Source organism: Squalius cephalus (genome assembly GCF_949319135.1).
Source record: "Squalius cephalus genome assembly, chromosome: 24".
Lineage (NCBI taxonomy): Eukaryota > Metazoa > Chordata > Actinopteri > Cypriniformes > Leuciscidae > Squalius > Squalius cephalus.
The window spans coordinates 30,327,984-30,344,039 of record NC_137145.1 but is presented as its reverse complement, the minus strand read 5'-3'; the positions used below and the strand labels follow the sequence as shown (position 1 = coordinate 30,344,039).

The following is a 16,056-nucleotide window of genomic DNA, read 5'->3' as shown; positions in this document are numbered from 1 at the left end:
GTACATTTCTCTCCTTCCACTGTATACTTTGCTTTACTTCTTAATCTTGCCCCATTATATTTCTTCTCTTCTATTTCTTTCAGTTTTCCCTCTATTTCTTTTATTTTTTGTATATCTTTTTCATTCATGTTCAATTCCTTTTCTAGTCGTTCTCGTATTTCTTTTTCCTTACCCTTTTTAGATCTTTGAATTAACCCACAATAATTTATACAAAAAATTTTTGATTAAATACTTCACATTTTCCCACCAAATCCTTTTATCTTCTCTATACATTCCGTTTTCTTTTACCTTTGTTATAATTTCTTGTACACTTAAAACATAGTCTTCGTTCTTTAACCCTCTGGAGTCTGGGGTATTTTTGGGGTCCTTGAGATGTTCTGACATGCCCTGACATTTGTGCTTTTTTCAGTTGCTTATAAACATATCAATGGCAAAAAAAAATTACACTCTATTTAGCACAAACAGGACTACCATAATATGTGAGCCACATGTATGTACATGTTTTCATTTTTGAGAGAATAATGTTTATGCATGGTTATTGAAAAAACTAAAAATGAAAGTTTCTGAAATAAGGCCACAAAACACATACTAAATATATGTCAATAAGACTTTTGACTAATGGATGTCCTCGTAAAGAAAAAAATTATATTTACTTGTTTACATCTACCTTATAAATATATATTTTTTATTAAAAAGGTTACAATTACAACAATTCAAGTGTAATCTTTCTTTTTAAAAACTAAAGTATACAAAACGTATTATTTGATGACTTTATTTTTGATAATTTTTGATATTTTTCCTCATCTCAGTATAGCAATAGAGTTTGCTAAAAGCTGTTCATTCAATACAGCAGTATTTGAAAATCGATAATATTTTGTAAAATTACATTTATATTTGCATTTATGTCAAAACCTAGACACTTTATTTCAACATATTTCAGTCGATTTTACTCATCTCAGTATAGCAATACAGTTTGCTAAAACATCATCATTCATTCACACACGCGATTTAAATTTAAACTGTCTTTTTGTGAGCTGTGGTAAACAGCGCATCTCTGCCGTTCATTCATTCATAAACAGAAACCCGATTCACGTGAAAAGGAAAAAAAACTTACTACACCATTCCTCAGCTCGCTCCTCGATATACCCGCACTTCTGAGGGACATTTTCCATTATTATTATTCCTCACAGCGCTGTGAGACGGTGTAAACAAGTAGGCTACAATGATCTGATTCAGCTTGTTTTCTCGAGCTGATATGGGGGCGTTCACAGTTTGCACGGATTGCTCAGTCATTTGCGTTTGAATAGCGCGCGCTCTCCGAGGGCGGAGTCACATTACAAGTAATTAGATGAGATGAGAACGACTGACATCTCGCTCTTTTCTTACAGATTACATGAACTGAGAATATTTGTTTTTTTATATAAATTACTTAATTTAAAAGAAGAGAATTCAAGCTTCATGCCTGTGTGTCTGTATGTCTGTTTGACTGAGTATTCGCTGAGTTACAGTTCATTTTTGGACGCCTTTCAGAATGGACTACACGGACAGAGAGAAGGCAGAACTCGCTTCGTGTTTATTTTTCTTTATTTGGCAAAAAGCACAACACTTTGTTTTTATTGTGAGTATACACAAAAATAATACACATTTAACAGAATCGATTGATGTATGAAACTCCTATGGAAAATCAAAGTCAACAGAGTATTTATGAGTTTCTTTTACACTGATAAAAAAAAAGCGAGCTGGTATCGCCGGCGATACCGTCAACCTCAGGGGGTTAAAATCCCTGTGTTTAAAACCCATACTCCCGGCCCTCTTTTCACTGTATCCCAATCAATTTGCAAAAAAATAGGTTTGTGATCACTTAGACTTGTTTCTTCATATCTTATTTTTTCTAAAAAGCCTTTCCATATTCCGTGTACATAAAATAAAATCAATTCTCGTTTTACAAATAAAATTCCCCACAATTTGTCTTCTTGAAAATTCTTTTCTCTTTTCATTTCTTTCCCTCCATACATCAATCAAATAATTTTCTTCCATCAGCCCTTTTAACTCTTTTCTTCCTGTATCTGTCTTAAAAACCATTCCTTCAGCCATGTCCAGTTTACTAAAAACAACATTAAAATCCCCCATAATAACAATTTCCTTATATTTCCTTAAAAGTCCCCTTAAACCATTAAAATATTCCCTCTTCTTAATCTCGTCCGGTGGTGCATGCACATTTACCAAAAGTATTTTGTTCTCTTCATATTCCATTTAAAAACCTATACATTTCCCCACTTTATCTTTATATACTACTTTACATTTTATATCTCTATTTTCTTTTATTAGTACTGCAACTCCTCTTCCAAATCTATCATCACCGTTGTTGTATAAAATCTCTCCATTCCATTTTTTCCTTATTTCACTTATATGCAAGTCTTTCCAGTTAGTCTCTTGTAACATTATCACATCTTCTCTTTTGCACATTTCCTTCACTTTTTCAAATTTCCTCATGTCCATTAACCCTCTAGCATGAAAAGTAACCATTTTTAAAATCATAACACAAAAAAAAGTTCTTAAAAAGACATTGCTAAAATCCATCTTTTGATTCCATCTCCTCCGAGTCCTTTACCAGCTCCTCTCCATCTATACTTTGTTGCTCACCTTTTAAAGTCACTCTTTTTCTCGCTCCTTCAATGTTCGGTTTTATCTTTATTGATCTTCTCCTTTTACTTGATTTAACTACATTGTCGTCTTCTTCATTTTCTGCTTCCTTTTCCATTTCCACATTCTGCTCCTTGTCCTTTTGTTCCGCTCTGTCCACTTCACTTTCCAAGCTTACATTCATGTCCATTTGTGTCCAGTTTTCATCCTCTTGTTGTGTTTGTTCTCCCTGCTTATTTTCATTGTCCATCCGTTCCTCACTTCCTTTATTTTCTGTAATTTCACTCGTCTCATTTCCTCCGTCTTCTTCTTCTTGCTCCTTTTCTGTGTCTCTTTCTAGCACCTGCCCTCTCACCTGCTCCTCTTCTTCCTCCTCCTCTCGCCCCGTCCCTCATTCACATTTAGTGAGAACCTCTCGGCAATCCGGGCACTTAACGGCGTTACAGTTCCTTGCAAAGTGGCCTTTCTCGTCACATTTAAAACACTTAAAATCTGGACAGTCTGTCACCACGTGGTCCGGGCTCATGCACAGTCGACAGGTTTTAACCTGATGACTGTGCATCACTCTGAAATATTGTGGTCCTTCCGCTGTTTCCAGTCTTGTGCTGTATGGTAGTGACGCCACCTCCCTTGGGAACCTTACTTTTAAAAAGCGCGTACCGTCCTCTATATTTGTGCCCGGATAAAACCTCCTTTTCACCACAGATACGTGGATTACTCCCCATTGTTCCAGTTTATTAAAAATATCCACATCCTCAGTGTAAGCTGGCAGGTGCATAAAAGAGACAACATAGTCCCTGTTTTGAAGACTCTTTACCTCGAATGTCATTCCTTTGATGTCCAGTCCGTCCACTAAGAAACCCGTATCCTCCTCACGTTCAAGTGTGACTTCATATTCATTCATTTGTTTGGGTCTCACCGCCAAAATCTTTCCTTCCCTTTCGTGGTCACTCCGAGTTACGTCGGATGACGACGATTGGGGTTTCGTCTAGAAGCCTATCACCTTCGAGTATATAAAACGAGCCAATGGCAATGAAATGCCATGGGTCTGCGGAATTTGCATAGCGTATCTCCGCCCGCCGCAGGGGGTATATCAGGAAGTACGCTGGCATAATGCAGATATGTTTTCGCTTCGGAGCCGAGAACTTCTCCACTCCACGTAAGCCGAAATTCTGAGTTATTTCTTCTCATTCCTTCGAGACGAGCGAGCTCTCCGGTGTTGGTGTGACGGCGATTTCAGCGAGTGCACACTTCCCTGCTGATCTTGTCAGTGATCTGACAGTTAGTGTGATTTCTCCCTGTTCGCTTCAACATCCGCGGAGTTTTCCTCTCACAAAAAGAGCATTGCATGTGGCACGTCTTTTTAAAGATGTCTCGCCCGTGCACTTCTGGTTGTGGTCGCGATGTATTTTCTCCTGATGGGCACAATCTCTGCTTAGCGTGTTTGGGCGTTGATCACGCTGAAGCAGCGTTTGTGGATGATTCATGTTCTCATTGCGGGAACATGACCATCTCCATGCTGCGGTCGAGACTCAATGAGCTCATCAGAGCGAGAGTCCCCTCATCCACACCCCGATCTACGGTCTCCCCGAGAGGCTGTACTTCGGCTGGTGGCCAGGGTGACCTGAGGGTATCTGTGTGGGACAAACCGCCGACACGTCCACGGTCCACACACCCCTCTTCAGCATTGGTACCCGCGAGCGTGCAAACCGAAACCGCTGGTCCCTCTACGGAGGCCCCGCGCGTTTCGTTTGGCGTTCCACAGGAGGATGCAATGTCGATCACTGCATCACAAGGTGGGCATGAGTCCTCGGGAAGTGAGGATTCGGCTGTGTTGCCGCCCTCGGGCGTGCCAGCATTGCCCGAGTCTGATCCCGAGCTGACTGCCATGCTTTCCCGGGCAGCCGTGGCCATTGGGCTCGAGTGGTCCCCGCCGCCCGATCCGGTGCGCTCGCGGCTGGATGATTGGTTTTTGGGAGCGGCCGCTGACATTCGTCGCCGCCCAACCCCAATACCATTCTTCCCGGAAGTGCATGAGGAAGTCACGCGGTCCTGGAAGGCTCCCATGTCTTCCCGCGATCGTTCGTCGGCTTTCTCCGCCTTTCCTCCCCTCGATAGAGCTGATGCTTGTGGGTACACTGGGATTCCCACGGTTGAACGTTCTGTCGCGATGCAGCTGTGTCCGGCAGGCGCTTCATCACGTGGTGATCCTAAGCACCCGTCCAAAGCCTGTGGATTCTCGTCCACTCTCGTGGCGAAGTCTTACAGTGCGGCGGGACAGGCAGCTGCCTCTTTGCATGCCATGGCCATCCTGCAGGTCTACCAGGCCCAGATGCTTCGTGACATGCACGAGGGCAGGACAGACCCCGGGCTCGTTGATGAGCTGCGCGCCGCCACCGACTTCGCTCTCCGAGCGACGAAGGTGACCGCGCGCTCCCTGGGTTTGGTGATGTCCACAGCTGTGGTCCAGGAGAGACATCTCTGGCTGAACCTGGCTGATATGTGTGAGCCCGAGCGGACTCGTCTGCTTGACGCTCCCATATCCCAGGCCGGCCTTTTCGGCGGTGCGGTCGAGGATTTTGCCCAACAGTTCTCGACCGCCCAGAAGCAGACTGAGGCTATCAAGCACATTCTGCCCCGACGCTCCGCTGCTCAGCCGTCGGCACAGAATTCTCAGCCTGCTCGCCGCCGAGGGCGCCCTCCCGCGGCCGCCCCTCCCGCACGGCCCCAGCAGCAACCTTCACCCGGGCCGCGTTGTGGAGGGAGCCGCAGGCAGGCGCCACAGCCCTCTCCAGCCCCGCCGCCCGCTAAACGCCAGGCCAAGCGGCGCTCCTGAGACGGGCTACTCAGGGTTGGCTTCAATTCTGTCCCAGGAGCTGGTAGCAGGGCCACTCCTTCCCCCGGTGGAGGGCCGGGGGAGAATCTTTTGTTCTCCACTCCCCGCTGCTCATCCAACGACGAGCAGTACTCTGATGTGGTTGAAGACAGAATTGAATTCCCCAATCCTGAGCCGACAGAGTCCGAGGGCCGCAGTGCGCGCCACCCTCGGGTCCCGCCACTGCCGCCCTCCTCTGTCCCAGAGGTGCGGGATGACAGCACGTGACGCCCACGGGCCACGCTCCTCTCATCCCCCTCTGTCGCCAGACCCCTGCCAGAGCACGCCCCCGTGGGACGCGCGCCCTCCCCTGGCCTCCTCTGGCAGGACGCGGTTAATGACCGTGCCCCCGCACAGGGCCGCTATGCTACCCTCGCCGGTGCCGGTCATTCCGCCTCGCTGCCCCACCGACGGTACGTCTGTGGTTCGTATGACCCCGCTGGTGCACTTTCTGGAGGCCTGGCTAGAGCTTCCCAGACTGTCCCGCTGGGTCGCGAGAACCATCAGGCTCGGCTACGCGATTCAGTTCGCGAGATCTCCTCCCCGCTTCAGGGGAGTCCGCTTCACTATGGTCGGTGGCAATGCCCCTGTCATGAGAGCGGAGGTCGTCACCCTACTGGCGAAGGGTGCGATCGAGATTGTCCCTCCAGCCGAAATGAAGTCCGGCTTCTACAGCCCTTACTTCATTGTACCCAAGAAGTCCGGTGGGTTACGGCCAATCCTCGACCTGCGCGTCTTGAACCGCTCCCTTCACAGGCTGCCGTTCAAGATGCTAACGGCCAAACACATCCTCCAGTGTGTGCGGCCGCAGGATTGGTTTGCAACGATCGACCTGAAGGACGCCTACTTCCATGTCTCCATTTTACCTCGACACAGACCGTTTCTACGGTTTGCTTTCGAGGGGCAGGCATACCAGTACGCGGTTCTCCCTTTCGGGCTAGCCCTGTCTCCTCGCGTCTTTACGAAGGTCGTCGAGGCAGCCCTTGTTCCCCTCCGGGAACACGGGGTTCGCATCCTGAACTATCTCGACGACTGGCTAATCCTAGCTCACTCTCGAGACCAGGTTTGCGAACACAGGGACCTAGTGCTCCGGCACCTAGCTCGTCTGGGCCTTCGGGTCAACTGGGAGAAGAGCAAACTCTGCCCCGTGCAGAGGATCTCTTTTCTTGGTATGGAGATCGACTCGGTCGCCATGTGCGCGCAGCTTACGAGCGAGCGCGCGCAGTCACTGCTGACTTGTCTTCGCCAATTCGAGGGCAAGAGTGCGGTTCCACTGAAACTATTTCAGAGGCTCCTGGGGCATATGGCATCCGCAGCCGCAGTAACGCCGCTGGGATTGCTTCATATGAGACCGCTTCAGCTTTGGCTTCGCGATCGAGTCCCGAGGTGGGCATGGCAACACGGCACGCTCCAAGTCCCAGTGACTCCAGCCTGCCGTCAGACCTTCACCCCGTGGTCGAACCTCAATTTTCTACGGGCCGGAGTGCCCTTAGAACGAGTTTCCCGGCATGTTGTTGTATCAACAGATGCCTCCACCACGGGCTGGGGCGCCATGTGCAATGGTCATGCTGCCGCGGGCTCCTGGACAGGACCCCAGCGCCTTTGGCATGTCAATTGCCTCGAGTTGCTGGCTGTACGTCTCGCCCTGCACCGCTTCCATGCGCTGCTCAGGGGTCAGCACGTACTAGTCCGATCAGACAATACCGCAACAGTAGCGTACATCAACCATCAAGGTGGTCTACGCTCCCGCCGTATGTCGCAACTCGCTCGCCACCTCCTCATATGGAGTCAGAAGCATCTGAGGTCGCTTCGAGCCATTTATATCCCGGGACACCTGAACCAGGCGGCCGACGAGCTGTCTCGAGTTCGGCCTCTCGCTGGAGAATGGCGACTCCATCCCCAGACGGTCCAGCTGATTTGGGATCAGTTCGGCGACGCACAGGTAGACCTGTTTGCCTCCCACGACTCGTCCCATTGCGACCTGTTTTATTCCCTGACCGAGGGCACGCTCGGCACGGATGCACTGGCGCACAGCTGGCCGCGGGGCCTACGCAAGTATGCGTTTCCCCCAGTGAGCCTCCTTGCGCAGACCTTGCGCAAGATCAGGGAGGACGAGGAGCAGGTCATTTTGGTTGCCCCGTATTGGCACAACCGGACCTGGTTCTCCGAACTAGTACTCCTCGCGACAGCACCTCCCTGGCCAATTCCTCTGAGGAAGGACCTCCTTTCTCAGGGACGGGGCACCTTATGGCACCCTCGTCCCAATCTTTGGAACCTCCACGTGTGGCTCCTGGACGGGACGAGGCAGGTTTGAGTACCCTACCACCTGCTGTGGTGGCTACCATCACTTCCGCTAGAGCATCGTCCACGAGACATGCCTATGCATTGAAGTGGAACCTCTTCGTCAACTGGTGTTCTTCTAAACATCAAGAACCCACAAAATGCCCGATCAGTGTCGTGCTTTCCTTCCTGCAAGAAGGGTTGGAGCGAAGGCTGTCTCCCTCCACCCTGAAAGTGTATGTTGCCGCCATTGCCGCACATCACGAAGCAGTCGATGGTAAGTCTTTGGGGAAGCACGATCTGATTGTCAGGTTCCTGAGGGGAGCGAGGAGACTAAATCCTCCTCGTCCTCCCCTCGTACCCTCTTGGGACCTCTCAGTGGTTCTAACTGCCCTGCAGAGTGCTCCATTTGAGCCTTTGCAATCAGTGGAGCTTAAGTTCCTGTCAATGAAGACAGCGCTCCTGGTTGCATTGGCCTCCATCAAGAGGGTAGGGGACCTGCAGGCATTTTCGGTTGACGAAGCGTGCCTGGAATTCGGGCCGGCTAACTCTCACGTGATCCTGAGACCCCGGCTTGGATACGTGCCCAAGGTTCCTACCACACCCTTTCGAGACCAGGTAGTGAACCTGCAAGCGCTGCCCTTGGAGGAGGCAGACCCAGCCTTGGCACTGCTCTGTCCAGTACGCGCCCTCCGTGCTTACGTAGACAGAACGCGGTGTTTCAGGACCTCAGACCAGCTCTTTGTCTGTCATGGTGGGAAGCTGAAGGGAAAGGCTCTCTCAAAGCAGAGGTTATCTCACTGGATAGTGGATACCATTGCTTTGGCATACCAGCAGCAAGGTCGTCCGTGCCCCCTTGGTGTGAAAGCCCACTCCACACGTAGTGTGGCTTCCTCTTGGGCTCTAGCGCATGGCGCCTCGCTAACAGACATTTGTAGAGCTGCAGGCTGGGCGACACCCAACACATTCGCGAGATTCTATAATCTCCGAGTAGAGCCAGTTTCTTCTCATGTACTCGCTTCAACCAGCCGGTGCTAGATTCTGCTCAGGTGTCTTCGCTTGCTCGCCATTCCTCTCCACGGACGGGATACGTGCGATATTTCTCTCAGGTGAGTCTGATAAGCTCTGAGTTTCCTCCAGCACTGGTGACGTCAACGCCTGAGTTATGCCAATCTGCCATAACGCAGCTTTTGCGCTTGACTAGGTGCCTCCATGTGCATGGTTCCCCCTCTGGGCGACCCCCACATGTGTATTCCACTGTAAGTCTCCTTGTGAGCGTGTGTCTTTCCCTTGGCAAGCCACCTTGCCACCCCTGGGGTTTAAAATTCCACCTGCGGCTGGACACCCCAGTGATTTTCCATATGCAGCCCTCTGGGTCATATGTGTATTCTAAGTCCCCCCCATCAATGGCTGGGCATAATTGCATATTTCTCTGGAGATATGCTTCCCAGTGTACCTTGGTATCCCTATGTTAAGTAGGACTCCTTCGTTCGTGCTAGTCTCACAACAGGGAGCTCAGACTTACGCAGGGCACTGGAAGACAGCCGAGGTGGCGTGATTAGACTGGAACCCCAATCATCGTCATCCGACGTAACTCGGAGTGACCACGAAAGGGAACGTCTCGGTTACGGATGTAACCCTCGTTCCCTGAGTGGGAACGGAGACATTACGTCTTCCTGCCACTTCCGCTGTACCGCTGAAAAACGCCTGGGTCCAGTCTCGACTCCTCAGCGAAGACATATCTGCATTATGCCAGCGTACTTCCTGATATACCCCCTGCGGCGGGCGGAGATACGCTATGCAAATTCCGCAGACCCATGGCATTTCATTGCCATTGACTCGTTTTATATACTCGAAGGTGATAGGCTTCTAGGCGAAACCCCAATCGTCGTCATCCGACGTAACGTCTCCGTTCCCACTCAGGGAACGAGGGTTACATCCGTAACCGAGACGTTCTCCGATCTTCTCCGTCACTGCTTTTATGATATCCATCGCTCTCACCTCATTTTTTTCATCTCTTAAATCCACCGTTATTGTCGCTTCCTTTTTGTACATCCTTTTTACTTTCTCCTTTCTCGTTTCTTTCCCCCGTTCTTGTCCATCTCTTTGTTGTTCGTCCGGTCCGTGGTTGTTTCGCCCTCGTGGTACTCCAGCCATTGCAATGTCCGTTAACGTTTGTCCATCCATCAAAGAAAAACACGCAGACAAAAATTCCTCCCAAACAGCGTACGCTGTTGGGAGGATTTAGCTTAAACAAACAAAAAACAAAACTAACAAAAAAAACACTGATTCTAACATAAAACAAAAGAAAAAACACAGAAACACGTTTGGTGAGCCTTTCTCACCCACTACTGCCAACTCACTTCCTGTTCGCTCTAGGGCGTTCTCAAAGTGGTATGGCCGTAAGCGAAATCTGCTGCCAAAAACAGGCTGTTTGAAGAAATTCATAGATTTTTCAGACTTTCTGTAGAAACTCTGCTGCCGAGACTGGGCTTTTTGAAGAAACTCAGAGAATATTTCATGCTTTTTGAACAAACTCTTAGACTCTTTGTTTTTTTTTTTTTTTTTTTTTAAACAAAAATGCTTACAGCACCTGGTATTCCCAGGCGGTCTCCCATCCAAGTACTAACCAGGCCCGACTCTGTTTAGCTTCCGAGATCAGACGAGATCGGGCGTTCTCAAAGTGGTATGGCCATAAGCGAAATCTGCTGCCAAAAACTGACTTTTTGAAGAAATTCATAGATTTTTTCAGACTTTCTGAAGAAACTCTGCTGCCAAGACTGAGCTTTTTGAAGAAACTCAGAGACTATTTCAGGCTTTTTGAACACACTCTTAGACTCTTTTTTGTTTTTTGTTTTTAAACAAAAATGCTTACAGCACCTGGTATTCCCAGGCGGTCTCCCATCCAAGTACTAACCAGGCCCGACTCTGCTTAGCTTCCGAGATCAGACGAGATCGGGCGTTCTCAAAGTGGTATGGGCGCAAGCGAAATCTGCTGCAAAAAACGGGCTATTTAAAAGGTTAGAACATTAGTGAAGTAAACTAAAAAGCTTACAGCACCTGGTATTCCCAGGCGGCAGTCAAATAGATTTCTGATGGGATGCAGTTTTGAATTTGAACCTGATTCTTGTACATTACTGCATAATTCCACACTGCTGTTAAGTTTTACTTGAAAATATGCAAGGAGTGTGAAGGTATAATTTTAAGTAAGTGTTCAAAGTTGAGTGTAAAATGACCTTTTTATAATAGATTGGTTTAGTCAATTTCAAAAGTGCTGTTTCTAACACCCTGCGGGGCTCTGTCCTTGGTCCTGAAGTTTTAAGGCTAATGATGCATACTTAACAGCTAAAATGTAATGCTGTCAAATAGATTTCTGATGGGATTCTTTTTTGAATTTTGTGTTTTTGCTGCAAACCTAATTCTGTACATGATCAGCCCATCTGTGCACTTCATGACAGTCTGCATATGTGATGCTACTTTGAATTGAGTGTTTACTTACTAATTTCTGATGTTGTTGTTTTTTTTTAACCTGTGTGCAGGTGGATCTCTTCACTAAGACAGGCCCACATGAAGGAGACAACTGTTAGGCACTATGCCCAGAATTTTGCCCAGTTCATGGACTATATTACAGAAACGCCTCCAACATCCTGCTGCCTCAGCAAGATGGTGCTCATCGGGCTGCGCCAGGAGATGTGCCGTGTCTTAAAAACGCTGGGCAGGGGCATGGCCATTCACCAGGTGGCGGTGAAGGCCATGAAAGAGGAGAGGGTTATAAGCAAGGCGACCCTGCTGAAGTGCCAGGAGCTGGCCGGAAAAGCCATCCCTGACATTCTGGGTAAGTTTTTTTTATTCAAACATTTCAACTTGTACTCTCACGGAGTTAACTGTAAAAATTAATTTGCCTTTTAATTGCTGAGATTTTATTCGTTGTTGTTGTTGTTGTTTTTAGTCAGAGCTACAAAAACCTGTGGAGGTTCTACGGGTACTTTTCAGCCCTCCTGGCATCCCTTTGTGGCCACAGGGGAGGTGTGTTACAGAACATGACCATCCAGGAGGTGCAGGGGGCTCGATTTTCCACCACCGAGAAGGCGCATGTCATAATCGTGAGTGTTTGTCATTTATGTACATAAATGTTTTGGGGACTTGTATTTATCTGTTCTGTTCTTAACTGCCTTTGGTTTTTTGTGTGTGATCAGGTCTGCAGTCACAAAACCAATAAGGTTTTCGGACCAGCGCAGATTACCCTACTGGACTTTGAGTACAAGTGGGCGCAACGTTTTTTGAGCATCAAAAACCAACTGCCGGGCGGATGCCAAATATTTTTTTTTTACCTCCAAACCAAACCCCTGCAAGAATTTAAATGGGTATTTCCAGGAGGCATGGCGGGAAATGGAGCTCCCTGGATGCCCAACGTTCACGGACATCCGAACCTCCATCGCCAGCCAAGTAAGGTAACCTAGGCTGTTCGTGGGAATTTTCCCATTCATTTAAGTTTCCATCGTCAGCCTAGGAAATCGGAGGCCCTGTGTGGACACCTCTAGAGGTGCCAGTGCACTACGGGGCGGTCCACCAAGTGCTTTTTGACCCCTAACCACCTATCTTCTTCTTCATTGCCACGAAGTGCCTATGGTTCCCCCTGACCACCTAAACTTCACCATAGTCTTCCTCATTGTCCACGAAGTGCCTATTTTGACCCCTAACCACCTATCCTCTTCTTCATTGCCACAAAGTACCTATTGTGCCCCTAACCACCTAAACTTCACCATAGTCTTCCTCAGTACCACGAAGTGCCTATTTTGACCACTAACCATCTATCCTCTTCTTCATTGCCACAAAGTGCCTTTTGTGCCGCCTAACCACCTAAATAGTCTTCCTCAGTACCACGAAGTGCCTATTTTGACCCCTAACCACCTATCCTCTTCTTCATTGCCACAAAGTGCCTATGGTGCCCCCTGACCACCTAAACTTCACCATAGTCTTCCTCTTTGTCCACAAAGTGCCTATTTTGACCCCTAACCACCTATCCTCTTCTTCATTTCCACAAAGTGCCTAAACTTCACCATAGTCTTCCTCATCGTCCACAAAGTGCATATTCTGACCCCTAACCACCTGTTTTTTTGTCTCAAGTCACTGTATCTCTAACTCTGTGCCGAAAAGTCACAGGGCCTCGAAATTCGGTATGAGGGTAGCCCAGTGGGCCCCAGTGTGAGATCCTTAGTTTCAAGGTTCTACGTTGTTCCCAACTGTGTGTTTCAGCGGTTCGGCCTGATCCACACATGGTTCAGCTTTCTCCATCCACAAGGGTCTTTCTGGGCCCCAGTGACAGCAGGCAGATCAAGTTTGGGGCCGCCAGGACCCCCGGGGGCCAAACGGCAAAGCATCCCACGTACAACTTAACCCATTGATTTTCACAGGTGTTCTGTGGACATTGGGCAACAAGTGTTTTTTTGTGTGTGTAGACATTCCCCTCTCTGTATGTTTTCGGCGGCCGTGTGACGCAGCTTTCCAAGAAGTTTTGGGCCCCTAGCACCTCTAGGGGCCGAACGAGGTCCAGTGACAAGTGCAACTTATTAATAATAATAATAATAATAATTTGTTACATTTATATAGCGCTTTTTCTGAGACCTCAAAGCACTTTACATAGAAGGGGGAATCTCCTCAACCACCACCAATGTGCAGCATCCACTTGGATGATGCTGAAGGGTTACAAATTTTAAATCTATTTCAAATATGCTTACATACATAACATCACGGTAAAAAATATTGTATTTAGTGTTTAAGGTTGAGATAATGATTCTGCTCAGCAAAGATGCGATTCCTGTTTTCTCCTTATTGTCTTTAATGGCTCTTGGAGTCCCAGTTTCACTCAGAGCCACAGCCCAGACGTTGAATCGTTGGGCTGATTGGATTAGCACAGATGCGTTTGAATGGTTATGCTGATTGGATTGAGACTGGTAACATGCTGGAGTCGGGCGGGTTCCTTAACCTGTATACTTAATTTGCATTCTTTGTTCAACCTCAATGTAAATCCCTCCCCCTAAATGTCTATAAATTTGCAAGGCAACTGTCTTGAGTTAGACTTGGAAGAACACTACAGACGACACACAGCGAAGATCCCAATAAATCACTTCTGCTTATCCCAACGTCTCCTGGTCTTGCGTCGATGAAAGAAAACTTTCCAACAATGCGACAGCAGCCATATTGCGCCAGAACGCTCACCACACACCAGCTTACTGGTAGAGAGGAGACAGTGATGAAGCCAATCAGCATATGATGATGATTAGGAGGCCATGATAGACAGAGGCCAAGGGGCAAATTTGGCCAGGATGCCGGGGGATTTTTAATGACCACAGAAAGTCAGGACCTCGGTTTAACGTCTCATCCGAAGGACGGTGCTCTTTTTGCCAGTAAAGTGTCCCCGTCACTATACTGGGGTGTTAGACCCACACAGACCACAGGGTGAGCGCCCCCTGCTGGCCTCACTAACACCTCTTCCAGCAGCAACCTGGTATTCCCAGAAGGTCTCCCATCCAGGTACTAACCAAGCTCAGCCCTGCTTAGCTTCAGTGGGCAACCAGTCTTGGGCTACAGGGTGATATGGCTGCTGGCATATTCAATGCGATTTCATAGGTACTTCGTCGACAGTGGTCCGATTGCCCCGAAATTGACACATACGTCCAGTCACGGGCCCCGAGGACGGGTTCTAGAGTTCCGTGTCCATAGCTGCTCATTTGACCCCCTTGACCTGGAAGCGCCTGTGAAGTTTGGACTGAACAAGTTGCACGTGGCCGGCCTGAAATACAGGGGCACTCCAAATTGGGCATTGTGGTAGTCCAGGGGCCCCCGGTTCTAGATCCTGGGTCGCAGGGTTCTAGATCGGTTCTAAGTATGTGTTTCAGCAAAACGGTTTGAAAGAAACGCCCGATTGTCCCGAAACTGACATATGTGTCCCTTCACGGGCCCTGGGAACGGGTTCTAGAGTTTCGTGTCCAAGTCTGCTCGTTTGGCCGAAAAAAGACCCCCTTGACCTGGAAGCGCCTGTGAAGTTTGAACTGAATAAGTTGCACGTGGGCGGGCGGAAATACAGGGGTCGAAAGGTCGCAGTGCCTCCAAATTTGCCACCCTGGTAGTCGAGGGCCCCCCGGTTCTAGATCCCGGATCGCAGGGTTCTAGATTGGTTCCAAGTGTGTCTTTTTGCAGTGCAAAATTCTCCTCACTTTGACCATTCAAGGGAGTATGTCTGTCTATGTGTGCAAGAGGCCCTGCATTAATTTGACCATGTCCTTTGTGAAGGGTGGACAGAAAGGACCGATCGCCCCGAAATTTATGTATTTTTGACGTAAATTGACGTAATTGATCAGCCCGTCACGGGCCCCTGGGACGGGTTCTAGAGTTCTGTGTCCCTTTGACCTTTTTTCGCACTAATTGGCCACCAACAGCCCAATGGAATAAGTTGCACGTGGGACGTCAAATAAACAGGGGCCAAAAGGGGTCAAAAGGTCGCAGCGACCCCAAATTTGACACGGTGGTAGTCCAGGGGCCCCCGGTTCTAGATCCTGGATTTCGTGGTTCTAGATCGGTTCTAAGTAACTGTATGTGTTTCAGCAAAACGGTTTGAAAGAAACGCCCGATCAGCCCGAAACTGACACATGCGTCTCGTCACGGGGCCCCGGAGACGGTGTCCAGAGTTACGTGTCCCTTTGACCTTTTTTCACGCTAATTGGCCACCAACAGCCCAATGGAATAAGTTGCACGTGGGACGTCAAATAAACAGTTGCCCAAAGGGGTCAAAAGGTCGCAGGACCTCGAGATTCGTCACGGAAGACTGCCACGGGCCCCCGAATCGGGCCCCAGAGTTTAGTGGCTCTAGATGCTTCCTGAGCCTAGTAGGCCCTCTAATCCTAACTGCTCAATTAACCCTAGCAGACACATGTTCCCATAGAGATTGTGACAGAGAGGTGCATAAAAAAATAGCTAAATATAAACTTGGCATGTCTAGACCTAGCTCGCTCGGTATGTCGCAGAGGGCCACGTGACGTAACTTTTTGTTGAGTTTGGGGCCCCTCGGCCCCCCGGGGGCCGGGCGGGAGCCACTGACATGTGCAACTTATCCCATTCATTTTCATAGGCGTTTGGTGAACATCCCACGGAACGGTCCCAATGGCTCCGAATGGCTCCAATTTGAAAGCTGTGGCCCCTCAGGGTCCTCTTAGTCGGTACGCAAAGACTGGGGTCCGTAGCGCCCCGTTAAGTGCTTA

The 16,056-nt window shown here is 48.6% G+C and overlaps 1 protein-coding gene across 1 annotated transcript; it reads left to right on the top strand.

The window, feature by feature from the left end:
- Nucleotides 1-11,337: 11,337 nt before the first annotated feature.
- Nucleotides 11,338-13,934, top strand: LOC307152211 (uncharacterized protein). Its single transcript, XM_079860641.1, has 4 exons — nucleotides 11,338-11,633; nucleotides 11,748-11,901; nucleotides 11,995-12,249; nucleotides 13,055-13,934. The coding sequence occupies exons 2-4, from the start codon at nucleotides 11,839-11,841 to the stop codon at nucleotides 13,193-13,195; spliced, it is 459 nt and encodes a 152-aa protein (XP_079716767.1). The 5' UTR covers nucleotides 11,338-11,633; nucleotides 11,748-11,838; the 3' UTR covers nucleotides 13,196-13,934.
- Nucleotides 13,935-16,056: the final 2,122 nt, after the last annotated feature.

Excerpts from the sequence above, each read along its gene's own strand:
- LOC307152211 (XM_079860641.1), top strand. The coding sequence starts at position 11,839 with ATGACCATCCAGGAGGTGCAGGGGGCTCGATTTTCCACCACCGAGAAG. Across the intron at positions 11,902-11,994 it reads AGAAGGCGCATGTCATAATC|GTCTGCAGTCACAAAACCAA; the intron begins GTGAGTGTTTGT and ends GTGTGTGATCAG. Across the intron at positions 12,250-13,054 it reads TCCATCGCCAGCCAAGTAAG|CGGTTCGGCCTGATCCACAC; the intron begins GTAACCTAGGCT and ends TGTGTGTTTCAG.